Source organism: Gallus gallus, chromosome 4 (genome assembly GCF_016699485.2).
Source record: "Gallus gallus isolate bGalGal1 chromosome 4, bGalGal1.mat.broiler.GRCg7b, whole genome shotgun sequence".
Lineage (NCBI taxonomy): Eukaryota > Metazoa > Chordata > Aves > Galliformes > Phasianidae > Gallus > Gallus gallus.
The window spans coordinates 49,507,828-49,534,586 of record NC_052535.1 but is presented as its reverse complement, the minus strand read 5'-3'; the positions used below and the strand labels follow the sequence as shown (position 1 = coordinate 49,534,586).

The following is a 26,759-nucleotide window of genomic DNA, read 5'->3' as shown; positions in this document are numbered from 1 at the left end:
CACAGAGCCGGCGGGGCTGAGCGGGAGGACCGGCGCTACCCGCCCGCCGGCACCACCCCGCGTCCCGGCCCCGACCCGCCCGCACGAATCACCGCCCGGCTGCGAGGGGGCGGCGGGGCCACGACCGCAGCCTCGGGGGCCGGGCGAGTTCGGGGAAGGACGCCCCGTCCGCAGGAGCCCGCAGGTCCCGCAGCCGCACGGGGACCGCTAATTCACGCCCGCGGACCGCGGGGCAGGCTCCGACGGGAGCCCCGGCACCCCGCCCCAGCCTCACAAAGGCCCCTCCGCGGCACCTCCCCGCACGGCCCCGCCGCTACTCACGGGCTGAGGCGCCGTCGGGCCCCGGGTAGCTCAGCAGCAGCACGGGCAGCGCGGCCCCGCCGCGGGGCGCCGGGGGTCTCCACGCGCCGTGCGGCGCGGCCGCGCCTCCATGGCCGGGGTAGAGGAGGAAGAAGGGCGGCGAGGCGGGGCGCGCCTCGTCCTCCTCCTCTGTCACCGCCGCCTCCTCCGGGCCGGGCTCGGCCCGCCGCTCCATGCCGGGAGGCGTCTCGGCTGCCATCCCGTCCCGGGAACTTTCCGCCGGCGGCGGCAGGAGAGGCGCCCGCTCCGCCTCCGCCATCGCCGCCCCGGACCGCCGGCCCCGCCCCGGGCGGGAAGGCGCGCCAGAGCCGGCCCAGCCGCGGGCTTCCCCAGCCGCCCTCGGCCGCGAGCCCCGCGGTGCGAGGGGAGGAGGCGCGCGGCCCCGCCCGCCTTCCGCGTGCGAGGGGCGGAGAGGCGGCGGCCCCCGAGGTGCGGTGCGGCGCTGCGCCCGCCGGACCGAGCCCTCGCGGGGGGGGGGAAGGGGGCGGGGCTTGCCGCGTGAGCGGCGCCTGGGAGGGCGGGCCGCCACCCGCCGTAACTTATCTGTGGAGAGGGGCCGTCGCCCTTCGCTCTGCGCGCGCCTGGCCCGCCGGGCGGCGAGGATCGCGGCGGGAAAAGCGTTTTCCGATCCTCTGGCGAGAGGTGACAACACCGAGCCCAGATATAGCCTTTACCGCTAATACGGCCACGGGCCATAGGCCACCGGGAGGAGCGCCTTCCTAAGGGCAGCGCCCGAGGGCTCCCATTCCGGCAGGCAGTCCCAGCGCGGGCTGCAGCGGCAGAGGCAGCAAAGAGTGCGACTCTGTCAGCTGTTCCAGAGCAGCCCGCGCTCAGGACGCCGAGGTGAAGATGTAACGCGGCGCTTTTCCCTCTTTCTTTTTCTACCTCACAGAGCCCTAAAGACATCTGCCTGCCGGGGCTGCCTTCCAGCGCTGCCCCACATCATACACTGTGTGACCGCTGCCTTAACGGCTGCTTCAGTGCCCTGTGGAAGCCTGGCGTTTGGCTTGGAGATGTGTAACCCGCTGGTGTGAGCGAGAGTAAAATCACATCCACACTGTTGCCGACGGCACACGATGGAAGACAGCTATAAAAGCCTGAGCAAAATGAAGGCAGTAGCAAATGTATTTCCCTTTGAGCCGTTAAACACGTTTTCCTTACCCTGTGTGAACAGACAGTTCACGCTGCGATGCAGAAAGCACTGCCCATCTCTCTGCCGCTGCAGTTGTTCAGTTCCAAGTGAACCAAAGGCTTACTTACTCTGGATGGAAGAATAAAACGATGGTGCTCCAACCACCAGCTCACTCCACTTCTCATTTCCTGACCACTGCCCATGGTCCTTCCCATATTTCACATGCATCTGTTTTTCTAGGGCTCTTCAAAACCTATCCACCACCAGGGATTTCACATCAGCACAAGACATACCTCTGAGAAGCATTTATCACAGCAACATTGTGGTGTTCTCCCTCCCACGGTAATAACCACAGTCGTGATTACTCATACACACAGCCAGACTGGAAAGGAATATTTATGGCTTTGTCCAACCTCTGAGCCAACCAACTGAACAAAATGCCGTGTTTAATCTTCATTTAAATGGGCTGGTGCAGCGGTCCTGAGAGACACGCTGTGCCATCTGCCGGCTGCCTGCAGTGGGTGTACTGACATGCACTGCCTGCTCTCGCCTTGAGCCTTAACCCCAATGTTTCTGGAAAAGTGAGCCTGTAAGAATACCACAATGTATATCCCTCATTTACCGCTCAGATGGAAGTTGCCAGGATTTTGCTTCCCAGCTGCTTCAAGGGAATACAAAGTCACGAAGGATACTTGCAGCTTATCTGCCAATTTATTTAAGTGCATCAGCCTCTCTTTTTTCTGCAGAAAGTGTGAAATGTGCACGAGCAGATGCTGTAGTAATGAGAACGGTTAGCATCTCTGCAGGACATTTTTCACATCCCCTGTAACATCTATTACCACCAAAGCTGCTTTTTCCCTACCATACTACCTTTCACTGACCTCCTCCCAAAGCCTCAGCATCGCCAGTGGTGGCCTCCATTGTCAGCCCAGTGCAGAGTCAACAGAATGACGCAGTTTGGGGAAACGCACTCGTTTCCCTCCATGGTACATCTTAGACTCGTTTCTCATATTGAAGCAGACTTGCACATTTAACATGATTACCCACTCAAAGCCATGTTTTTTCTCTGGGAACAGCAAGCAGCTAACTCTGTCGATTGCTACTTACAGTATGAGAGAGTAAGCATCAGAGAAACAGGTTACACATCTTACCCAAAGCCATATGGTCAGCAAGAGCATCGCACAAATGAAAAGGCATTTTCAGTGACATCTTCAAGAAAGCCTCACGTTTGCATTGGTCACACTCACTGAACGAAGATTCAACAAGTACCCCAACCTGAGGGCCTAAGTTTCTGTGGAGAAGACAGCTGCAGGGCTTCACATGGCTATTTCAATCTTAAAACACTCACTGCTGTGGCTTCAGGACATGAGAAATGAATCCTTTCTCCTGCACATGCCTTCAGCCCTTCCTCTCCCCACACACAGACCTGCTAACAGCACAGACAAGCCTCAGCACTGATCAGAATTGCCAAGGTTTACTTCTCCACTGCCATCAACGCTCCTCATTAGTTTCCATTACCTCCTATGGCACAAAACACCACAGCTCTGCAGGCAGGCAAAGACCTCCAGGGCAATTCATGAGGAGGGGAATCAATTCACAATGAGCTGCAGTAAGAGCCTGTTTCAATGTTGCAGACCTGGTTTTGGTCATTATGCGGTATTGAACTGCTGTTTGGCCTATGAACAGCAGGGGGCAAACAAGTACAGGACCAGCAAGGCCAGAAGAACTCGTCCTCTCAATCCTGAGCTACACACGTTTGCTGACTGAAATGCTCTCTGAAATTGGCATGCATAGCCCTTACCCCACAGATCTGGGACATATAAAGACTACAAAGGGTCTCCTTACCTCCATTTCCATACGTCTCGTGTCTGATGTTTTTTCACCTCTAACAAACAGCTATAAAAAAAATAACAAAACATTCTGTAGTCAGCAAGAAAGCACGTTCTTGGGCAGGAAAAGGCCTAAGATAGAACGGTTTGCATCAAACCCTACAGAAGTGCATTTTGTATGCAGACATTGAGCACTGTTTGCATATTTTAAACACAGCACCTAGCCTGTCATAGGCTCACACACTCATATTTGGCTTCTCTGATAACATCACACTAACTATAAGGTGAAAATAACGTTATGTCTTACCTGTTTCTCCTGTATCAATCTTGTGTTGGATCTGTAACAGCAAGCAACAGTTAGCACATTTATCACAGATTAAGCTAACGTAGTGATGGTAGATGAATAATTAATTATGCAATCCAGAAGACTCCTCACTTTGCTTCTCACTGAATTCTCAAGAAGGGGAAATGGTTTCTCAGGTCATATGCAATTTAAGGCAATAGCTTCTGCTAAGTTACTAAAGAAAGAATATTTAGGAGAGTGTAATAGTTAGTTCTTACATGCATGAGAATGAGTTAATCAGAGCATAAATTAAGAGGAAATACCATAACCATTTATATCTAACCCCACAGCTCTATACTTCAGCCAGGAAAACACAGTAAGGAGGTGCTGGCAGTGACAGTGAATGCCTTTCTCAGCCCACCCTCCAGAGGACTTTCCATCTCTCTCCTGCTGCCCTCAAGTCCTGCCTGGCCCACGTCCATCCCTTTGCTTGACAACCGCTGCAGCCTCTCAAAGCCATATTCATAGCACAGAAGGACATTCCAGTAGAGGAAAACACATTAACAAGCAGGCAAAGTGAGGAAAGCGCCCTGTACTACTTTTAGAGATGGCATCTTCTGAAAAGCATCCTCCTAAAAAAGAAACAAAGAAGCACACAAAAAACTCTCACAGGAGAACTCCCACTCAAGGATAAAAAATAACAACACTGTTATCTTTTACAAAAATTTTATTGCATTCACAACTTTTACTTGCAGCTCTCTGAAACAGAGACAAATAAGTTTCACTGAAGTTTTCTGCTCTTCTTAACTCCGGCACGAATGCCAGAGAGCTCCCCGCTGTATCTGTGTATCTCCCTCCGAACTTCTCGGACCTGGCCCTTCCGGCGAATCTTGGCTCTCCTGAACTTCTCCCGATGCTTGACCCTGGGGTTGCGGTCAATCTTCTTCCTCCTGGGGGTGAGGCCTTTGTTCTTGATCATCTGGTAAGTCACACCTCTCTTTTGGTTTGGATCCTCTTCTGTCACTGGTTCTTCAGGCGTTTCCTGTTCTTCAGTTCTCTTCCTCTTGAGTTTCAACTTCTCTTCCATCATCTTATAGTATTTTAGCGCAGCCTCTCCATCCAGGTCAGATTCATCTGCCAGTTCCTCAGCAGCAAGCCGGCCGTTAGCAAGAGCAGGTTCACGTTTTCGTTTGGTTTTCTTTGCAGTTGGTTGGAGAAGCACCGGAAACTTCTTCCGCTCTCGCAGTTTTTCCTCCTTCTTATCGTAATAGTTCTTCAGAAGCAGGCGAACCTGTGAGGATAACTTTTGGTCTATCACAGCTAGGTCATTGATGATATTTCTGTAAGCAACCAACCGTTCAATGATGGGGTGACTATGAACTGGCATCCTTTTTGACTTTAAAACTAAATAGAAACTGATATTGGCACAGTAATTCAAGTAGAGCTGATACTTGGTCTGCAAATAGCGACTGCCTTTCCCCTGGGGGATAGTGCCATTTTTGACCATTTGCAGCAGTGGGTGCAGCTCATCCTTGAGCTCCATCAGTTTGACTTCAAAGTCTTCAATCAGCTGCAGGAGCTCAGGAGATTCCTGCTTCAATAGCTTCAGCTGCTCCTTCTTGGAAAGGGCCTGCAAGTCCTTGGCAATTTTCTGCCCCTTGCTATCGTGGGTTTTCTGTTGCTCCGCCAGGTAGCCCTGGATCACATCCAGCCCATAATCATCCTCCCCCAAGTCCTCTACCAGTCGCCTCTGGATCACTTTAGCCTCCTGCTCCTCTTCCTCCTCCTCAGCATCGACGTCTTGCTGGCTACGTTTGCCCTTAGCCTGGGCATCGCCCCCATAGTCCGTATCGTAGTAGAGCTGTTTGCGTCGGCCCCAGGACAGCTCATGGGGGAGATCAGTGTCCTTACCACGCTCTTCCAAATCACTCTCCATGGACAGGTCCTCATCCTCATCTTCATTCTCCTCATCCTCATCTTCATTCTCTTCCTCCTCCTCATCTCCCCCATCCTCCTCTGCACTGCGGTCCTCGTAAAACCTACTTTCCCTTGCTTCCTCTACTTCCTCACCAGGTTCTCCTTCCTCTTCCTCTTCCTCCTCCTCCTCCTCCTCCTCCTCCTCTTCATCCTCTTCCGGCAGCTGCAGCCCCAGTACTTCTTCCTCCTCCTCTTCCTCGCTGTCCCCGGCCTCCTCCCCGCTCTCCAGAGCCGCCATCACCTCCCGAAACTGCGCCTCGTGAAAATCCTCCACCTCGTCTCCCAAGCCCTCGGGGCCCACCTCTCCGCCGGGCACTTCCTCGTCGTCGTCATCTTCAGCATCGTGGCGGTTGGCGGGACGCGGCGGCGGCCTCAGGACAGTACCGCGCCGTGTCCTCATGGCTACACCGGAAATCGGAAACGGCTCCAGACACCGCTTCCGGCGCCGCTGTTGCGCTGCTTCCGGTCAGCCCGCTTCCTGTTCCTTTGTCGCGCTCCTTCCCCCCACTCCGAGCGCAGTCCCGCTGGTTCCGGCCGCTTCGCGTTCCGTGCCGTGAGGGTGGCCGGTGGCAGCGCGGGGAGTGTGGCCGTGCTCGGTGCTGTCCTTTTGGAGGCACTGTGAGGATCTGGCTCCCAGATAAGGTGTTTTGTGGTTGGAAAACTTGAGTGCAGCTGCGAGTCCAAATGTGGTTCTTTTCAGCCAAGCATCTGGTTCGGGTATGAACTCACACTAGGAGTGGAGCAGCACTGTACGCACCCCTAAACGCCAACCATCACATTCCTAGGTAGCACATGGGGAGTAACACAGACCCGTGAGGTGCTGGGGGAGGTGGTAGCCACCACACTGGGTTTCTCAACCCTGACAGGCACCAGCAATGAGTCACGCTGTGTGGAAAGAGCAGAGTGCCTTTTTTCCTCTCCAGAGGTTTCCCTTCGTCTAAAAGCACAGCCACATCCCAATGCACTGACTGTATATTCAGAATGTGACATCAACAACAACAACAAAAAAAGCAAAGTAGCACACCTGACATCTGTGTGCTTGCTCACCGAAACCTCTGGTTACTCACTTCCCTGTAGCCAGGTCAAAGTTTCAGAGCGGAGAAGTGAAAAAACCTCCCTGGACCCATTTGGGGGATGTCTATTGACTCTCCATCTCCTTCTCTACACTGCTGCCCTCCCGGAGCACGGGCATCTTCTGGTAGGAGCCATTGCTGGGGATCAGTCTGCTGCTTGAGGCTGTTGCTTCCCTGTGCTCCCTGGATCAACCCCATATGCCATAGACAGACATCTCCAAGCCTCATCAGGAAGGTCTTTAAGGCTGTCTGTATTCCCTGATGTTTACGTTCACACCCTGTATGGCTACTTGTTTCTGTTCTCAGTTACACAGCACCTAGCCTAACCTCCCATCTTGCCACTGAGAAATCACATGAATGCTGAGCCACATGCAAGCAGACTGAAAGAAATGCAGACAGCCATGCTGTAAGAGCAGAGGAGGCACAGCTAAGAGTTCCGTATGGTCTGAGAAAACCCCGAGTCCGATAAATTTGGCAGCCACACAATCCAAGGCAGAGAAGTGCTGTGCAAAACAAGCACAGGTGCTTTTCTCTAGCCACAGAACAGGTGCTGGGTTATTTATACATACCCACATTCAACTTCTCGTGGAAAAAGTCATGTCAGGCAAGCATTAAAGTTAACTGAAACAGAGAAGGGGGTGCACTTCACTCACATTTTGGTACTCCATTTGGATTCTGACAGATCTGATTGCAGAGCAGTCTCAGTCTCTTCTTCCAGCTTTAACATAGTCACATCCGAGTCAACATTTTCCATACTTTCTTACAAACCAAAGATATGTTTTGCCTCAGACAAATACACATTTTTCCAATCTGTCAGAGCCAATTGTCAGGTATCACCTCCTCTGGTTTACAGGGCTGTGTAAGAGACAGTAAGAATAACTTGGTTCATGAAACTTGTTAGGCAAACCTAGGTAGAATTTTTCACTTTGTGTTTGCTGGCCTCTAAAATACAGCCATCTCCGCCAGTCAGGCTTTTGTAGTCTCCCTGCTTCATTCCACAACTTTGGTGAATCCCATCCAATTCCTGCATGGTAAAAGTTCTAGGTAAATTTTGCAAGTGCGACTTCCAGAAATCCAGGCCCTCATTGTGTCCCAGACCCTCAATGTTTCCATGCAATTGCAATGTAACGCCCTCAGTTTGTTAGTCAGCACTTCCAAATTTCAGAGCCTTGACAGCAGACCAGCTGCCATTTAGATTCTCACTCATTTACATAGAACTGACACATGGCCTCTCAATTCAAGGCGTTGTTTGTTTGTTTGTGGGTTTTTGTTGTTGTTGTTGGGTGTTTTTTGTTTTGTTTTGTTTTGTTGTTGTTGTTTTTAATGAGCGCAAATGAAATATCACCTAGAGACATTTAAATCTCCTTCAGGACTTACTGAAACAATCATCCACTTCTGGTGAAACTGGAGACAACCTGTAAGGTCGCAAGGGCACACGGTCACACATCCTGGCACCCACCTAGCTTCTAACCTGGGAAATCCTAGTTTAGCACATCCTGGGCCAGCTGGGGGTACAGGGAGCCTGGCACTACAAGGCTGGTTCTTAGCTGAAATTCTATTATTTCTTCAGTAGTCTCTGCCCTGCAGTGAGCCTGGGAGTCTAGCTCCCCACACAGCCCAGGATTCAAGCCTGGAGCGATGGTTTGCCAGGCCTTTCCCCAGCTACCACAGTTCTTTAATGCCTGCCTGCACAGATCATTTTTGGGTTATTTAATGTGTTGCACAATAAAAAGGAGATAGTCCATCAAAGTAACAGTCCGTGAAATACATACTCTTCTAAAGAATTTACAATCTAGACAGAAATCTTTAGAGAGATGCAGGTGGCTGAGTGTGACTAAAAACAGTTCTCATGCCACCAAATAAAGACTGATGGGACTGCGCACGCAGACGTGCAGATTTAGCATCTGAAATTCAGATACGCTGAACACCCACGGTCAGGGAAAAGCACTGACATAATCAGACTCACACAGAATATCATTCTGCACAGTCTCTCCATTCAAGTTTTACAATACTCACGGATGCATCCGCTTGAATTTTATCAGTGTCATATTTTTGCCAATGCAGATAGGCAAAATAGGCCAGAAAAGGCCTCTTTTGAATGTGCTTTATTCTACTGTCACCATCCTCCCCTCTTATTCAAAAAATGTCTCCTGTGATTAAAAAAAAAAAAAAAGAAGTGACCGAAACAGTGTTTTAGATAGACATTTCCCCCTACCTCTCCTCACTATGGTTAGCCAGGTTTATTTGCAGCCTTCTGCACGAGATGGACATCTTCCTGCTTCAGAAAGAAACGCCACTGCGCTCTATTTGAATTACTTTCTGGGGTGGGGGAGATGAAGGAAAAGCAAGTTTTCCTGCCACCCAGATGGAGCCCTGCTAAAAGAGGAGGGTTTGTACCAATTACAGCATAGGCAATGCCCTCCTTGCACCCATAATCCCCTGCTCCCTCCCCAGGGAAGCCTTGAGTTTCGGTGCTGCTGATGTAACACAAAAGCTCTTTGCATCATGCAACCACCTTGCTAGATGCTTGTGCCAGGGGAAGAAGCTCAGAATGCAGATGCCAGGCTTTATGAACAGATCTGTCCTTAGGAAGCTGGCTAGCAAGGTCTGAAGCAATGTTACCTAATGACACGAGCTTCTTGAGAGCCCTGGGGAGCCAAGAGTGGCATGTGCAGTGTGAAAAGCCTGTGTATCATTGTGGCTGCTGCATGAGAAGCTGGAGCAGCACAGGATTTGCTATGTGCTGCTATTAATCTTGAATAAACTAACCTTGCAGCTAGCAGAAAGTCACAAAACACTAATGCTATAAACCCGGCAAAGAACGGGCCTGTTAGCATCATACCTTGCTCTGCCACCCTTCTGCCTTAAATAAAATTACAAGCAAGGAGATTTTATTCCATTGTAAGTGTCTGAAGGTCCCTTGTAAAAGGTGCTATTAAAGACCAGGCTTCCCTAACAAAGTAGCTTCTTCTGCACAACATACGTGCACATACTATAGAAACAGCCCCAGTCACGGCAAGCTACATTGCTTTTTTTTTTTTCCCGAGTTACATAAGTGATGCCAAACCAAAAAATCACCACTATTCTTTTGTGTTCCACAGGAGTGAGCCAAGTATATTAAGAAAAGTCTGCTTGACACACGCGTCAGGGAATTCAAAATGGCCCCTTTCACTGCGGGACAGTTGCCCGGGACCTTATGCAGAGCCTTCTGTGTATCACACATCCCATGGAGCCCCTGCTCCGTTCACTGTGAAAGAAAGTCCTTGAAGCAGTAGGCAGAGCATGGGAGGAAGAGCCCAGCTTTGCCCCTGCCATGCTGTTGCTTGACTTCTTTTACCCTTCCCACATCTCATCTCGTCTGCTTTGAATGAAAGTCTTGGGCACAGGTCGGGCTCTTAAAATACGTTGCACAGCATCTGGTGGAAACAGGATTCTGATCCTGAGGCCTAGCATGTCAAACTATCCCTGCAACGACCAAAGTCTGATTTCTCAAAACCAGAGAGCAAGAACTGTCACTCCTTGGCTATCTGGACACTTCCTTAACTCACACTCCTCAACTTCAGGTGGGAGAGTGCCAGTGACCGTGGTAGTAAATTGGCCCCTAAAGACCAGGGTGCTTTTTCACTCCTTGGTTCTGAAAAATGCTGCATGTTGGTGATTAACAGGATGAATGATAGTGCGATAGTGATAGTGCCAGCCTCTACCCCCATTCACCCTTGAAAGACAGAGCTCTCTCTGTATGAAACACGACTGGTTTCAGTCCCCTAGCCACATTTTCCAGTGTCAGAGCTAGCCAGCTGGGCTGTTTATTTTAGGAAACAAATAAGTGTATCATTTGCACACAGCCTTATAGGCAGGCACATGCTCTCCACTCACATTCTTCAAAAGAAGGGAAGGCAAGATGAAGAGCTCTTTGCCGTGGGTGGCTTTGGCCGTCTCCCTGGGGTTCGTCCTTGTGGCAGGTAGGTGAGAAACAAAAACCATGGAAAACTGAGCTGAAAGGGTCAGGGATGTGCACTGTATAAGTGGCTTTTAATAATTTGGACAGTTAAGAAAAAAAATCAAACTTTAATGCCTGCTCAAGAAGTTTTGCTTCAGTGGTGCTTAAACATCTCTGCCTGCCTGCACCACAGAGCAGTGTGACTCTAATTCCTGTCTTGGGCCTAAATTTGCAGCTAGTCAGCACTCTTCATTTTTTATAATTAGCCATTCTTAATCATGTTTCTGAGCAACAAACCACAGAAATGCATTCTTGGTTTTACGCAGTGCTGGGAAGCTTGCAAGACTTACCTGCAAGGTTGTACAGCTTCTAAAATCCGCTTGGTGATCCCATCACATGGCTGTGGCCAACTCATTTCTGACTGAAGTCATCTTCATTTACGCAGTTGATCTGTTTAAGGAGAACTACTCCAGCAGCATGCCTGCATTCCCCCCAGCTTTTGGAAGAGGGCATCTTACTGCAATCCAGGCAGGTCCTTGGAAAGCCCTGCTTCCTATGATGTGTGTTATAATGGTAGCGAAATGTTAATAACACACAGCCACAGCAGTGACAATTGTACCAGCTAGATCTTCTTTTGTCTAACCGAGCCTCTTTGTGCTTTAACGAAGCAGCCACTTCCACATGCAACAGTTTGAACAGATTTTTAGAATTAATTTGCTTTTTCAAAATGCAGCTGCTAGGCTTTGTTGAGCTTCATCCTCCGTGTATCACAGCATATTGCAGGACGTTCCAAAAGATGAGAGTATTTATCAGTATCTCTGCATGAGTATTTATGAGGGAGAGAACATCAGACTGCAGTAAGCCATGCACTAGAAGATCCAACCTGCAAACATTTAGGATGGCATTAGGAATTTTTGCATTTAACTGTCTTTTGGCCAAAGGAATTTTACTGGGCAATTCATGGAATCGTTGCTGATAAACCTAAAGGAATCTTATTTGCAGCTTTATGATTTTACTTTAAAAATATGGAGCGCCATTAACTTTTATGGTCACTGAAGCTAATGTTAATACAGAAGGAAATAAATCTGGTGCAATGTTTTTAGAGTACAGCCTAAAAAAAAAAAAAAAAACTTTGTATAATTACAAAAATACATTTGTAAATAGCATTTTATGATTAAGATAAATTAAAGCATGCTCCCAAAAGGTTTGGGACAATTCCCAAAGCCAATAGGATCTGACAAATACTGGGTTTAGATTAAGATCTCAGAAGAATTGTCCACCATGTTGTGTAGTGTCAGACACCTGAAGATCTCTGTGAAGGACAAGAGGCTTGAGACTTTCTATAAGAAAAAAGAAAGACCAAGACACAATGAAGCAAAGAGTAAAAAGACCCCCTCCCACTTCAGAGGGAACTGTTCCAGTTGAACGATGAGTTGGCAGAGAGGAAACACACAAAGCAATAGAGAATGGAAGAAGGTGTACCAAGCCAGATAACTACCATTGAATTGTGAATTATTACCATCTGTGTCACATATTATGGATTTCTCCCTTAGTGGTGGCACAGTGCAATCAGAGTTGAGCTTGGACTTATGTTCTGCATGCCTTGCAATTGGTGTTTGTAGAGATGACCAGCTGTGTTAGGTGCAATACAGACAAATGCTAAAAGCCAGTCCTTGCTGTACAAGGACTAAACAGACACATGCTGTACAGGGACAAAGAAACCCCTGAGAGCAGTACCAAATACAGAAGGATGTGAAAATGACCATCTAAGAAGGGTGTGACTGCATGCACATATAAAAGCAAGGCTGTTTTTTTAACAAGTGAGGATATCAGAGGCTGCTGGGGAAAAGCAGATAGGAGAAAACAAGTTATTTCAAATCCATTTGCCTGCTTGTGGAGGAAGAAGGCATTGCATACCAACAGGAACAGTCGTAAAGCCTCTGGGTGTCAGATGGGAAGTTTCACCATGTTGCTTTGACTGAGTTTCGTATTGAATAAAATGCTAAAAGTACGGGAAACAAACATACCCAAGCTGGCTCTTCTCTATCTGAGTCAGCTCCACAGCTGCCAAATGCAACTTCATTAGAAACTGAAGATCAGAAAGTCAGGACTGGAGTTTTCTGTGTAAACCACAGCATTATAAGAGCTACTTGATTTCCAAGGCCACTTCATCAGTCTGCCTTCCTGCTGCATACTCTAGTGCTTTTTGGCATTGGCTCCCACAGGGACGTGGAGGACAATACAACAATGAAGAAAAACTGACATATGCTGTGATGGCGCAGTCACAGATGTTTAGAGAGTCCAGATCCCAGCTAGGGTTTGGATGGCTGAAACAGACTTGGTACATGATACTGAAATTGGGCAACCTCCCAGCAGAGGTAATTGTGAAAATAGGACTTTGGCTTCCTGTAGCTGGAGGCGTGCACATCACTTGCCAGAAAAGCAGTGGTCAGCTTTCCCATTTCCTCCCTGGCACTCCCATCCATTCTATGTATAGAAGTAGACTGTTGGCTGAACAGAGAACTAAACTCAATTTTGTCAATAGGCTTTTTGTTGTGACCTTGACTTTACACAGTAAAAACCCTATAATGGAGTACCTCTGAGGTCCTCATCACTTTGCTTTCTGCCAGAGTTGCAAAGTTGTCCTGTTTTGAACTGAGATTGCATATCCTGTGCTTGCAGGTTATCAATGGGATGATGGTGAGGAGCGTGTGCTGGTTAATAACAAGTGTAAGTGCGTAACGGTGACCTCAAAGTTCGTCCCCTCCAAAGACAATCCTGAGGAAGAAGTCCTGGAGAGAAACATACGTATCATGTAAGTGGCAGACAAGTCTTACATGGAGATAGTGAGCAGGAGACTATGTGTTTTCTTTTGTTTGCCTTTTTTCAGATGTCCCATTGTTTTTCCCATGGGCCACTTACTGTGCTATCCCACAGTAACTCCTTTTGCTCCCATCCGGGGCCTAGTCATCTCACGTGCAACTATGTGCTGTTTGTCCCTTCAGGTGCAAGAAGGATTTCAGTGTTTTAAGGGGTCCAGTAGCAGCTTCACAAAATAATCTGTGGATGTAGAATAACACTTATACAGTTCACCTAATCTGAAGCAAAATTGGGCCAGTGACACCGAAATTTCATTTTCAGATTTGATGTGTGTTAACATGCCTGTAATTTTGTAGCCTGGAAAAACTAGTTAATGACAAAACTACTACCAGAACAGGTCAGTCCTATGAGGCAGATCTCAGACCAGGAGCAAGACTTTGTTCTCTTCATTCACATAAACCCGAGAGAGGTATCTCTGTTGGAAATGTGGACAATTCAGGCTCAGACCTGCAGGAGTTCTGGTAGAACTCACAGCAGGAGAAATAATAATTAAATACCTCTGTCAAAGTCTTGCAAGTCTCACGGGACTCCGCCAGCTCAGACTTTAAAAAAATAAAATAGGCACTGACACTTTGAAAGCATCATTAGCGAAAGGAAGCACTTTCAGAAATTGCTGCATTACTCTTAGGGAGAGCATAACAGCCTTTCCAAAGCTGCCTGGAAACCAGGTGAAAAACAGCATCTTGCCTTCAGGGGCACAGAAAGGCCAAGACTTCTTTCTGGAGAAGAGTCAGAAAGGAAATAACCCAAACAAGATGAGAGCTGAGAAGTCATCAAAGCAGAGTAGTCCCCTGTGTAACAAGTAGTTTTCACAGGAGCACTTCTCTTTCCTCCATTCCAGTGTCCCACTCAAGAGCCGGGAGAATATCTCTGATCCCACATCCCCACTCAGAACCACTTTTGTCTACCGCATGACTGAACTGTAAGTATTTCTCTTTACTAAATTAATTTCCTAACACCTACCCTATCCTGCAGTGCTGCACACAGTGGCTCACAAACATCTTGAAGGACAGCTGATAATGTGAAGGAGCATCACAGAGGAAAGTTTTCCTTTTAGAGCCTTGTTTGTGTATTCCATTGCAAGCCAAGGAATTGTTACATCTATGATTAATTTACATTAAAAGTGTTGCATTTGCAGGCAAAGTTTCATGCTGACCTATTTTCTTCTTGAATGTCTTAAATATCAAGAAATTGCACAGTTCATCTTTAACCCTCCCTTTTAGGGGCCAGTTTGGTGAATTGCAGTTTGACACACTGAGAGCACCTGGCTGGGCGTTGCTGCGTAGAACATATGGCTTGGAAAGGCCTCGGTACCCAGCTAGCCACAGCTGTCAGATTAGAGAGGAAGACTACAGTTTTGTCAGAGGGGTCTCAATCACAGCTCTGAATAATACTTCTATTCCTTATCTCTTCCAGCTGCAAAAAATGTGATCCCGTAGAAATTGAGCTGGGGGGTGAGACATACCAGGCCCAGCAGAGCAACTCCTGCAACGAGCCAGAAACCTGCTACACCTACAACAGGGACAAATGCTACACCACAACCTTCCCTTTTGTCTACCACGGGGAAACAAAGCATATTCAAGCAGCACTGACACCAACATCCTGCTATGCCGAATAGCTCAATCCACTGCTAACCTAACACCTCGTTGCACTCTGTTTTCCTATCACCAGCCCATGTATAGCACTGTAGTACTTGGATGACAGCGTATAAAATGTCAGTTCCCAGAATCATACAAGCTTACTTCATGTCATTTTTCAATATCAAGAGTATCATCCCTAAGAGTACTTGCTGGCTGTCAGATTCTCTTCTCTTATCCTTGTCCTGATATGAGCAGATATTGCAACACCATTATATGTCTTAGACTTCATCATCAGATTGATAGACTAGACCCTCAAGCAGCTATAAATCACTAATTCCTCTGAAATCAAGGGAACAACAGTAGTTAACAACAACAATGGAGAATCTTTTTTGACCATCTTCCATCAGTCTGAGTAAGGCTGCCACGGACATCAGCAGAAATGTCCATCTATTTCGACTGCTTCCTGAACAATCTAATGCAAACCTGTGTGCAACCATTACACGAGACACTTTCATTAATTTAGAACAATTTATGTCATTATTAAAATCTATTGTACAATCATATTTGAGAGAAAAATCAGGTGTGAGACTGAATTCAGATTTCAACTTTTTTTTTTTTTTTTTTTTTTGTAATTGAGCATTCTGTATCCTTTTAGGGCTACGGCTATCGTAAGCTTACAGTCTTCACTTAGATATAGTAAGTAGGTGCCAAGATCCCAGCCCTTTTAGCAATAGTAAACCATATATCTATTTTTTTTCATTTCCCACACTTACTCACTGATAATGATGTGTTCTCAGTTCAATTGAGGTTGAACACAATCAGGCTGGCTTGAATTTGTTGTTCCTTGTTTTGCTGCAAAAAAAATATAATCCTATGAAGCTGCCTCAATTGCAAGAGTAGGGGCCTTAGTTAGAGATTCATTCCCTTTTCTACAACTGTCTTTATTTCTGTTCATATAAGAAACCTCCACCAAATAAAGGAGCTGATTCTGTACTGTCCATTACATTTAAATGGATTACATCTGGTATTGTCCATAGACATAATGTATGTGAGTGCATAAGGTGTCCAATGTTGTATTTGGGATGGCTAATGTGTTCCTCAGTGTTGGCAGAAGTTGATTGCAAAGGCTTAGGCTGTTCTGAAAAGGTCTTACGTGGCTTCACACATTATTGCAATAACAACAAAACAGCAAAAGAAATTATCATAGTTTTAGCTTTGTTAATTCAACGTTAAATAAACTTCTTTCTGCAGCAGTCTGTTATGTCCCAGTGGTGTTCATAAGAAAAAGCCAAGTCTATAATTATATTATTGCCTACTTCAAAAGAAGCTCTCCCTCAGCAACTGCTTTACTTTCAGGTGAAGGCTCCTGAAATACTTAGAATGAAATAGTGTGATGCACTTGGAGAACCTCTGACAGATAGAGAATGATTTATTATTTTAGGATCAGCTCTGCATAATGGTGCAGCTTCAAGGCACCCTGATTCTGTGCAGGACTGGGATTTAAAAATCCAAGTAACACCTAAAATCCCTCTCAACATTACGATCTGCAGGTAAGAATTTCCCCGCACTATGGAAAAATCTACCTTTTGGGCATGCTGGGGGCTTCCTTGATTTGTATGCAAGATAGCTCTCCTAAAGATAAAGTAATCTTATAGAGGCCTAGTTTTGGAAATCAAAGGGGGAAATCAGACTGAGGCATAAATTAACAATACACCAGAGTTAAGTAAAATGAACTTAGAAAAATACCAGCCTTCCCCCTCCTTCCTGCAAAAGACAGCCAATTCAAAGAAATAAGGAACCGAAATTGAGGCAAAAAGACTTCTGCAGTGTACCAACATGGCTGTCCAGAAGAATATATTGATTAGGTACTCAGCTCATTGAAATGTGTCTCACAAAAATGTTGACCTTGGAAGTTCTGAAGCAGATGTTTCTCCATCATGTTGGAGTGGTGTGATGTTTAAAGGTCATGATTAGGCTGCATTTCATCTGCCTAAGCAGCCCTTACAGTTACAGCTACACAAAGCCAGCAGTCACTGTGGCTCTGCCACCATTCTGGAACTATTTGTCTAAATGTGAAATTCCCAATTCCAAGTAAGGTGGAGGTAAACAACTTTGAAATCATTCAGATTTGATACATGTGCCGAATCCCAACTGAGTGGGGCAGATGGTCACTAGAGCAGGTAACAGCCCAGATTTTGGGAGACCAAGTTCAGCTCTAGGCCTTACTGCAGACTGCCTGCAAGTGACTGCGTTGGGTACAGCTTGTGCTCAGATACAGCAGCAGTCACAGCTGAGTGAGTGAGTGAATGGGGACTCCTATTTAACTGCTACCATTGTTGGCAGACGAGCAGGCACCAGCTGAAGCCTCAGTTGCTAGAGCCCTGAGCCCCTAAGCTTCATCTGATCTATAAAGTGCCACGCATGCAACAGAAAGCCCGTGGTATGAAACCTCTCTCATAGGTATCCATCCAGCAAGTGACTCAGCTTGTACATCCAATGCTGCAAAGTCATTTAAGATATGAGACCCCGAATAAAATGAACAGATGTGAACACCTTCTCCTTAGTAGAACTTTGTTCATCACTAAAACAGGACGAAACATACAATTCATTCTCAAAGGGATGCTGGTAATATAGATTGAAGCAGTAAGTACAACGTGGATGCTCAAAAAGTGGTAAGTTGACTGTAGTCCAGGGTTTTTGATTAAGCCAGTATGTTACAGCACACAAGATATAGAGTGCCTTTCAGCCTTCCTATGAACTGCTAAGATACCTAAATGGTTTATGCCAACAATTTGGTGGTCCGAGACTGATTTTCAAACTACTTGTCTATGTCAGAAAAATTATATATATCAAAACGATCTTTATGTTTACTCTGATGTAAGAACGTTTAAGGAACAGCTCAGCTGCTAGCTTCTGCTCAGCTAAAGAGAATTTAGAAATCTGTGTTAGCAGTAGTGGAAGAAGCTTTTCTCATCTTATCTCATTGGACATCACTTCTTACAAGCTTTGAACATCTCCTCTTGAGCTCCATTATCATTTCTCCCAACCAGCATTTTCAGAAGGAACTGAAAGAAAAAGATTAAACGTGTGATTAACAGACTCAAATAACAGATATTAGAGAACGATTGAAGAAAAAGGCAAAAACAGTATCAAAAGGGTCAACAAGCCAGTGCACATATTGTTCACAGTTGCAAATATTGCTTATGACATGAAACCAAACTCAGTGAACTCCTTTCTTCAGCCCTCAGAGAATGAAATCTTTTTCCTGTTCACTTGCTGCCAACATGGTACTGTGCTACAGTGGTCCCAGCACCACTTTCAAGTTCCCCTGATGATCTGTGCCCCTGGATGCATTACAGTTCTGCAGCACCTGTGAGCACAACAGTCCCACCCCTCCATAATCTCCAGCACACAGGAGAGAAGGGAACCAGAGGTCCCAGATCTAGGTAACTTTACAGCCAAGACCTTGGGATGACACAGCGTTAGTCACAAGCACAATGAAATGGAGGCACAGACAACAAGCACCCTTAGCAGATTCTCTTGACTCACCTGAGGCTTTCGGTAGCCCTTTCTTTCCAGGAACTCCTTAAAGGCCTGCGTACTGTAGAGCTGTGCGACTTCCATCTCCTAAATTAATTTTCAGAGGAGATGAAAAAACATTCAAAGTTCATTTTTATGTACATGTTCCACATGCCTAAATAAACTACATGGCGTGTAATCTGTCCAGATGTTATAACTAATCTACCAATATTTTAACTGCAAACAGCTTTCTAATTCAGATTTGATTTGTTCTTTTGAAAGAAAAAAGGTTGCTTCATGAACTTGAAGTGTTTTGTAAATTATAACCTACAGCCCTGCAGATCTGATATGTCATGCTAGACAAAGTCACTTTCCCCCATCATTTTTTTGCTAAGGAAGGAAGGGAGGGACACTATTATGAAAGTAAGCACACCTCCCATCAGTAGTACGTGGTGTAATTGTAGGGGGAGGTGGACAAGATTAGCTGGACTTCCATTCAACCACGAAATTGGCTTTATTTTTAGGCATAATTAACAGAACCAAGACTTTTGTCCTGATGTTCTCCTGCACGCAGTTATTCCCAGGCACCCACTTTGCAAAACATTCTTTGCTTTATAGGCAGCCTCTTGACGGGCATGGTTTTCGCCATGAGCAACCCAGCTTTACCTTTGGAAGGAGTGCCCCCTACAGCATGAACAACGCCCTGCTTCCCTTCTGTGCACATTGCACAAGCACGGAGATGGAGTGTTTTTATAAAGAAGAAAATAAACCTACATCTAAGATAAACCCAGCAGCTGAAAAATTAGCCTGCCTGTTCTTTCAACTCCACATAACACATAAAAATGCTGAAGTACAATGCTAGCGACCTTTATTTCTCATCACTCCTTAAAGTAATTTGGGTAGGCACAGCACCACAGCACCACAGCTCAATCCAGCTCCTTTCTAATGGTAGTTATTTTAGTACTGCAAAACAAAGATAAGAACACCCTAAAATGTTCTAAAATACTAATTGCTGGCTTTCAGCATGTGAGTGCTTTTTAGACACATATAGTGTTCAGTGCATTAGAAGAACTAGGCTTGATTTACTTTGACTAAATCTTGACTTGTAATTATTTGCCTTCTAGAGCTATTGCCCACATAGGTGCCATGAAATCACAGCCCAGCCACATTGAATGAGCCTGTCTGAACCATGATTAAAAGAAAGCATGGCAAAAAAGGCAGTTAATGGGAAAGGTGGGGACTTTATAGTCATTGTCCAATGCTTGAGTGTCCTCCAGTTGTTTCCACCTTCACCACTCTCCCCGCACTGCCACATCAGTGCCACAAGTATATTCTGGACCAAGAAATTTAAGAGGCTCCAAAGATAACACCTGACAAACTGCTTTTGAGGTATGTCAGACGTGATGTACCAGACCAAAGCTCACACAACACTGATCCACGTTTTCCATTGATTTCACTCGCTTTGGGTACAACTAAAACCACTGAGAATTCTCTATAGTTTGACCAGCCAAAGGACTGTATGGTTATACCTGAAATAGTACTCTTAGGTCTCATTCTCCTATTTTATTTCTCTGCTGCATGCAAAAAGTGACCCTTATTAAAGGGTTCCCTTTTATGCACACTCTGTTTCCCAAAGATAAGTGCATAGAAAAGTTTGAGTGCTACCAGAAAACCAGGCTCCTTCCTCAGCTCCAGCTGGTAGCCTCAGCCAAATGTCACCCAGAACAGACAGACTTCTGTAAATATTAATGTGGGCTCTGTTACCTTAACGTGGCACCCTAGTTGATGAGAACTCCTGACAGCAATCTTGGGAGGTGTAGCCTCTTGGCTTTTTGACTGCTTTGGTTGCACATCGAGTTTCACAGCACAGAAGGGTGTAGGGAGGGTGGCCTCCCTTTCACGGCTGGTGCTGAGCAAACTCCTGAGTGTGTCTTCATCAATATTCCAGTTCCCTCCTCCCTAGAAGAACAACATCATGAAAATCTCAGAGCAAGGAAAAAAAGCAACGTAATCTTACTGCTTTTTTCTTCCACATATTTCCTTCCTCAAACCTCAAGTTACAGTACAACTAAACCCTGGTAAGGTGCTTGCATTTGCACCACAGTGATGATCATAGAATATCCCAAGTTGGAAGGGACCCATAAGGCTCATAGAGCCCAACCCCTGGCTCCGCATAGGAGCACCCAAAAGTCAGACCATATGACTGAGAGTGTGGTCCAGATGCTTCTTGAGCTCCAGCAGCTTGTGGCCATGACCACAGCCCTGAGGAGCCTGTTCCAGTGCCTGACTACCCTCTGGTGAAGTATCTTTTCCTGATATCCAACCAGAACTTCCCTTAAGCAGCTTCATGCTGTTTCCTTGGTTCCTGTCACTGTAGGCAGAGACCAGTGCCTGCCCCTGTGAGGAAGCTGTAGGCCCCTCAGTCTCCCCTTCTCTGAAACGAACAAACCAGGAGACCTCAGCCACTCCTCGTACATCTTCCCTAGAGCTTTCACCATCTTTGTAGCCCTGCTTTGGAGACTCTCTAGTAGTTTTATGTTCTTTTTGTATTACGTCACCCAAAATTGCACACAGTGCTCAACATGAGGCTACACTAGTGCAGTGTTGGAGCTATGAAGTACACATTTCAGATAAATGGGAACTGCTCCCAGGTGAGGCAGTAAAATAGCAACTTGAACATAGGTGGATTCCCTGGAAAACCTTCCTGAAGCAGGTTTACTCTGCAGTGATTTTGTATGATGATATTTACTTCCTTTACATTTCAATGGGCTGAGCCCTCTCAGTCACAACGCAGAGCTGTGTTTCTGACTTTGGCTACTGGATTCATGTACCCAAAGCCATATTTTTACTTCTCAAACCTAGAGACATTTGTCCTAAACAAAGTAATTAGGTTTCTAAAATGAAAGTACAGACAATGGCAGTTTTATTTTACTTACCAAAGACATAACCCAATCACAAAAATGCTTGGTTACTTGCTTTACGTATTTGTTAAGTGGAGCTGTGTTACCCTGTGTGGCCTCTTTTTCTCTTGCTGCTACCTTCTTCTTGGAAAGAGAAGTACTTGTTTTTTTGCCTCGAGACTCCTTGCTGCTGCAAGTTTTAAAGAAATAAAATACGAAACATCCTTTAATTAGCTACAACAGTAGTGACTACACAGTCCCTAGACAACTACCATGTATCTTTGAATTAAAGATGGTGCAGTTTAACACCAGACATGGCACGATTTTGTCAGGAATAGTCTGAGCTATTTGAATTAGTTGTAAATATAATCTTCATAAATATTAGGGCCACACCTGCTATATCTAGCAAGACAGCCAAGGTTTGGATGAAAAACTTGGGAAATAGCCTGCCAGTTTTGAAATGGAGAACTCTTAAAAGTGAAGGCTTAGATATATATGTTGCTCATCGTTATGCTTTTTGTTTTTCAGAAAACCTGGAAAGGAGATATGTGAGGCTTATTCTTTGAGAGTCAGAGGATGAATAAGTGTTTAATTGCTGGAAGGGCCTAGGGATAAAATGAGAGTGATTATATTTTGCCTAAGCTGGTTCAGATTGTGACATTAACCAGCAGCAGGAGGCTCTTGTGGCTTTGTAACACCCAGAAGTAATCATGACTTCTTTCTGAACAGGTTGTGAGATATCAATTAACTTATCATTGGTATCACTAAGGAAGTCAAAGGAACATATCTTAACAAAAATCACCCCCATGACAGATTTTGGGTAAAAGGGCTGGCTGAAGAGGTAAAATTTTAGAAAATGCTCATAGGAACACCAAGTCTGAGACAAAGATGTAGTCAGCAAGCAAATCAGCGCCAGCAGAGAGGGCTCGCTGTACCCAGTTTGGCTTTGTATCATTCAAATTCTGAGCGAGCCTGCTCACAGGAACCAGAATTTCTTCATTCCACACATCTCACCTCAGATAAGGAACATTTAAAGAGCCATTTGTATTGCTCTCCTCATCTTCTCCTGTACTCACCGTGCTAGTATCTTGCAATTTGTTACTTTCATTTGCTTGTCCTCCATATGATCCTGCACCTCCTGAAGAGTTTGGTTCTCACGTTCACAGTCAGCCTTACTGTTAAATAAGATGTTGGGACTGAAGATACCAGTGAGCTCTTCAGAAAGCTGCAAGCCAAAAAAGAAAAAGAAAGCATCTGTTCAAAAATACCTCACAGAATGAATTCCTTTTAGAGGCTGCATGAAGGACTGTGTAACATGCAAAACTCTCCAAGTATACTCGTGGTTAAGGCTGTTCATAGGCCAGAAACTTCAAGCTATAGACTTCTTTCCTAAATCTCTAAAGCATTAAATGCAACTCAGGCTGCTTGCCAGATATCGGAATAATGCTCAATTTCCAGTCTCTGTAATCTTCTATGGCAATCTGATGTACTGCAAATGAGCTTTCATTTCAGTTGCTTTTAAGTTTTCTTCCTCTCAGTACAACTACTTATTTCATGACCCCGCTGCCCCAGTGAGAGCAGCTTGGCTACTGATCTGAAAGAGTAGAGACCTGACTCCCTTTTCTGAATTGAGGTTTTTCCTCAGTTAACCAACCTTTCATCGTCTTACTGCATCCAAGCCTTAGGGCAGTATATCCCCACCAGGCAGTCTAAATAGCAGTATAGACTGAGATGCTTCACACCCAGGGGTCCCCTTGTATTATAGCATGAAGTCTGCCACTTCCAAAACAGTCTCCTCACTCTCCCCTGTTCCTTTTGTGAAGTACTGGTGGTAAAAAAAACAAACAATTTTGTCACTGTAGTTGGTCACAGTCCTCTGTTTGCAACATTCAAGTGACCAAATTCTGGAAATTCACAGATGTAGAACAGAACTATCTGCTAACTGTTGTTTGCATGAAGCTGATTTGAAGCAAATTTGAAGAACCGGCCTGGGAAGAGGCTTCTGTAAACAGGCTGGAGAAAAGTTCAGGTAGTAAGATTATATCCTGCTACTGTGGGCATGGTCTTAACTTTCCAATTTTGCTTCCTGCCCTATGATGCTGATCTGTTCCAGGGGCTGGTGATATCCTAACACACAACATTCTGTAATCTAACTGTGACAGCACAGTCAAATTTCTCAGCCTCTTTGTAGTTATGTCCTGCAAATTACTCGCTGACAATATGGTCCCGCTGTCTAAATCTGAGAAACCTTTAATATCGCTTGCTTTATTTTTATTTTGGAAAGAAGCAAAGGACAATGCTTTTTAGCATTAATCAAAAATAGCTGCATGCCAGATTAGCTTCTTGTTTCAACTTTCTAAAGCATTTGTTTGATCAGGATTACAAAAATCATTGCCTTTCGGGAGATAGTTTTTTCCAAACATGAACAGAGCACTGAAGGATGCTGATTCAGACAGCACTCTGTGCACGCAATGTAATCCCTCCTGCTTTGCTGCTGAGGACGGAGCTGGGAAAGACAGACCTGTATTTTGCTGGACTTCTTGCTTTTGTTCCGTGGAGCTGTGTGTGAAGATTTTACTGTGCTGCTTTTCAGGATAATTGGTCGCTTTTTTCCATACACAATCATGTTTTCAGATGAAGGAGGAAAGCCACCTCTGAAGTCATCTAGGCCTTTTCTCAGGAATATCCAGTGCTGGCCATTAAGTGAGTCTGAGAACTGCAGTCTGCTTTCTCTGAAGTTGTTATATGACATTTTTGCCATTCTGTAAGCAGATTGCATGAAGCAGAACTTAAATACTGGAGTTTAATGAAAGAGACCACAGTACATTTGAAGTAAAAATGGATATTCAACTGAAAGCATGTTTATCCATGCTGGCCAGTATTTTGCTACAATTCAGCTTTAGAGAAAAGCTTATAAAACATTGACTTATCCTGCACAAATGAACAACTGCCAAACGTCAGAACTGCTCACTCACAGAAATTCCTGGCATTTCAAAAATTTAAGTAAAAAAAGTTCTGTGAAGTTATCAAGTTGTTTCAATGCTCATTTTATATGTATATACTGCTTCAAAAACATCAAAATACCGTAAAGCTTAGTTTTGACCTTTCCCACCACTGTACTGTAAATTGTATTATACCGTATACATAGTCAGAATCACAGCCAATATAAGGTTTTGATAAAAGTGTCAAATTCAGACAGGATCCAAGCCAGCACTTTCTGACAGCAGACTCTTCCATCAAGCATTCATAGCTAAGTGTCCAGACAAGACGGCCCTCATTCTTCTCAACAGCCTTATTTCAGCTGACAAAATCTTTTCCAGCTTTCATTCCCTGCACGTGCAATCTTTCATTTGTGGCCTACTGAATGTTTTCAGCAAAATAGCTTCATCCATTACAAAGAGGTAGAAGTTGGTAGCTGAACCAACCTTTATTTTCAAGAGCTTGCAGATGCAGCGTTCAATTTGCATTTTCCAAGCAGTCTCCTGTAGTTGCAGGAGAGGGGTATGAGCAGGAAGGCAACCATGGCAGTCCTTAACAGGTAGGCTGAAGCAGGAGACTGTTTGCTACAGTGGGCAGAAGCTGCACTGCCAGGTAGCAGCAATTCACACTGCCGGAGGAACTTCACAAGCACAGTAACGAGGTGATTCAAAGTTATAAAACACTTCAATCCTTTTTGATATGCAGGGATTAAATTGCAGGCGATAAAGTATTGACTTACTATCCTCATCAGAAAACACTGTCTACTCTATGGTGATGTAAAGACTCTGCTTCAAAGCAAGTGGAATTAAAAAAAAAAAAAAAAAAGACAAGCATTGCTAAGCTTCAGCATTCTGCACTTAGCAGGTTCTGGCATCTGTGCAGATCCTCACCCTAGTCTGTTCTTGGCTTCATTTCCTCTTCGGATGCTAGAAAAGCTTTTTTTTTAAATTTCCTGCCAAATCATTCAGCAGCTGGGAAGTACGACTATCTAAAACAAATGTTGAGATGCTGCTACAAAGCCATGCACAAGCTGATTAGGATTCCCCTACTGATACAAAGTCAGGTCCAGGCGTTTTCAGCTACACAGTACACAAATAGTTTTTCACAGATGTTCCAGGTCAAAGTGCTAAGAAGAGCCTCCAAATCGTGCCAGAGAGATTGCCACCACAGCCACCTCTGTAGGAGCAGCGAGGCCAAAGACAGGCGATGCGTTCCTACCTTACCTTCTTCCTACCCCTTCACAGCGCTCTTAGTGATGCAGGCAGTGACTGCGGACAGGACTTGAGGAAAGGCTTTTTTGCCTTTCCATCTGTAGGTGTTTATAGCAAAGTACTGCCCCAGACACTGCAGAGGCTGGATCTGTTGACACATAAAAATACAAATGGGAGCTAATACTCAGTCCAAACGACCACTTCTTCCCTGACAATACTTTCATCTTTTCAGTATCTCCTGAATGGTACAGAGGTTCTGGATATACAGCACAACCTCTTCAGTCCTTTTTTGAAGTCTGTGACTCCTTGTCTGTGGGATTTTTTGAAATACCCTCTCTTCTTATCTTTTATAAGACTTCACATTTGAAAAGCCTTTTACTTGGATTTCTAATTCCGACTGTCTCCTTCAGAGCTTGGAGCAGCTGCTGAACTGGGACATGGAGATACACTGGATCTCTAGGGAAAAAGTATTTTGTTGCTTCAGCCCAGCCTACCCATATTTTGATGTGCTGTCACTCATTCTGGGCTTGCTTTCATGTCCACAAATCTTTTTCCATGCGGATTTCATGGTTTAAACCATAAATGGTCCTACCAGGTCAGACTGCTCACGAGGCTTGTGTGGTTAGTTTCATGCTTACCTGTATTGGCTTGCTTCAGCAGTAGTGTCAGTAGCAACTGACTCACCATTTAAATTATACTCTCAGTACCTTAGTAGTACTGTCCTTGCTTGCTAAAGCAAACAATACCAAACAGCATAAAAGATTTTCTTCAGAGATTGTCAATATTATTCACTCGTGTTAGCAATGCCTCTAGACAAAGCAATTCCTGAGTGTCTGTTAAACTACTGTTAAGTACTGAAAGAACTGTAAAGAGAGAAGCACATACCTGATATTCACAGATCTATGAAGATACCCTAGGCATCTTATTCTGCAGCAGAAGGCAAACAGAAAGCTACCTCAGCATTGCTCTGCAAGAAAATCTCCAGAAAATCTTAAAAACCTACAAGAAAATACGTAGAATTAATACTTCTATGGTATTACTTCAGACAAGGCATTAGTTTTGAGTCCCTGCTGGCACAGTACTCTAGGCTTGTTTC

At 45.3% G+C, this 26,759-nt stretch overlaps 4 protein-coding genes across 12 annotated transcripts in view; 1 reads left to right on the top strand and 3 right to left on the bottom strand.

Annotated features, from left to right (window-relative positions):
- RUFY3 (RUN and FYVE domain containing 3) overlaps positions 1-9,039 on the bottom strand; it is a 58,569-nt gene extending 49,530 nt beyond the window's left edge. For 4 of the 8 annotated variants that reach the window (XM_015276412.4, XM_015276413.4, XM_015276415.4 and 1 more), the window contains exon 1: positions 322-642. In XM_015276412.4, the coding sequence (XP_015131898.1) occupies positions 322-619 (298 nt within the window). In that variant the 5' untranslated portion in view covers positions 620-642. Of the gene's footprint in view, positions 1-321; positions 643-3,337; positions 3,660-7,307 lie in introns of those variants that run through there. The other 4 variants (XM_046940816.1, XM_046940818.1, XM_046940819.1 and 1 more) reach the window with 4 other exon arrangements.
- On the bottom strand, positions 4,314-6,016 carry UTP3 (UTP3, small subunit processome component homolog (S. cerevisiae)). The gene has a single exon (XM_015276419.4). The coding sequence runs from the start codon at positions 5,979-5,981 to the stop codon at positions 4,386-4,388; it is 1,596 nt and encodes a 531-aa protein (XP_015131905.1). The 5' UTR covers positions 5,982-6,016; the 3' UTR covers positions 4,314-4,385.
- A 1,491-nt stretch (positions 9,040-10,530) lies between the features above and the next one.
- Positions 10,531-16,310, top strand: JCHAIN (joining chain of multimeric IgA and IgM). Its single transcript, NM_204263.2, has 4 exons — positions 10,531-10,616; positions 13,277-13,409; positions 14,316-14,396; positions 14,891-16,310. The coding sequence occupies exons 1-4, from the start codon at positions 10,556-10,558 to the stop codon at positions 15,090-15,092; spliced, it is 477 nt and encodes a 158-aa protein (NP_989594.1). The 5' UTR covers positions 10,531-10,555; the 3' UTR covers positions 15,093-16,310.
- Positions 15,591-26,759, bottom strand: LOC422643. 2 transcript variants are annotated; one of them, XM_004941173.5, is made up of 7 exons: positions 26,549-26,759; positions 23,995-24,235; positions 22,550-22,698; positions 21,510-21,663; positions 20,338-20,532; positions 18,604-18,681; positions 15,591-18,119 (listed from the first exon to the last, which is right to left on the bottom strand). In XM_004941173.5, exons 2-7 carry the CDS (start codon positions 24,232-24,234, stop codon positions 18,045-18,047), a joined length of 891 nt encoding a protein of 296 aa, XP_004941230.2. In that variant the 5' UTR covers position 24,235; positions 26,549-26,759; the 3' UTR covers positions 15,591-18,044. The 2 variants fall into 2 exon arrangements, with proteins under 2 accessions (XP_004941230.2, XP_040555675.1); XM_040699741.2 differs by having other exon boundaries at positions 21,510-21,660.

What these genes read in the sequence shown, in the direction of transcription:
- LOC422643 (XM_004941173.5), bottom strand. Translation starts at nt 24,234, where the DNA reads ATGGCAAAAATGTCATATAACAACTTCAGAGAAAGCAGACTGCAGTTC. An exon ending in AGAAGTCCAGCAAAATACAG is followed by an intron (nt 22,699 to 23,994) that starts GTCTGTCTTTCC and finishes TTTGGCTTGCAG; the next exon opens with CTTTCTGAAGAGCTCACTGG. An exon ending in AATTGCAAGATACTAGCACG is followed by an intron (nt 21,664 to 22,549) that starts GTGAGTACAGGA and finishes TAAAACTTGCAG; the next exon opens with CAGCAAGGAGTCTCGAGGCA.
- JCHAIN (NM_204263.2), top strand. Translation starts at nt 10,556, where the DNA reads ATGAAGAGCTCTTTGCCGTGGGTGGCTTTGGCCGTCTCCCTGGGGTTC. An exon ending in GGGGTTCGTCCTTGTGGCAG is followed by an intron (nt 10,617 to 13,276) that starts GTAGGTGAGAAA and finishes CTGTGCTTGCAG; the next exon opens with GTTATCAATGGGATGATGGT. An exon ending in GTCTACCGCATGACTGAACT is followed by an intron (nt 14,397 to 14,890) that starts GTAAGTATTTCT and finishes TATCTCTTCCAG; the next exon opens with CTGCAAAAAATGTGATCCCG.
- UTP3 (XM_015276419.4), bottom strand. Translation starts at nt 5,981, where the DNA reads ATGAGGACACGGCGCGGTACTGTCCTGAGGCCGCCGCCGCGTCCCGCC.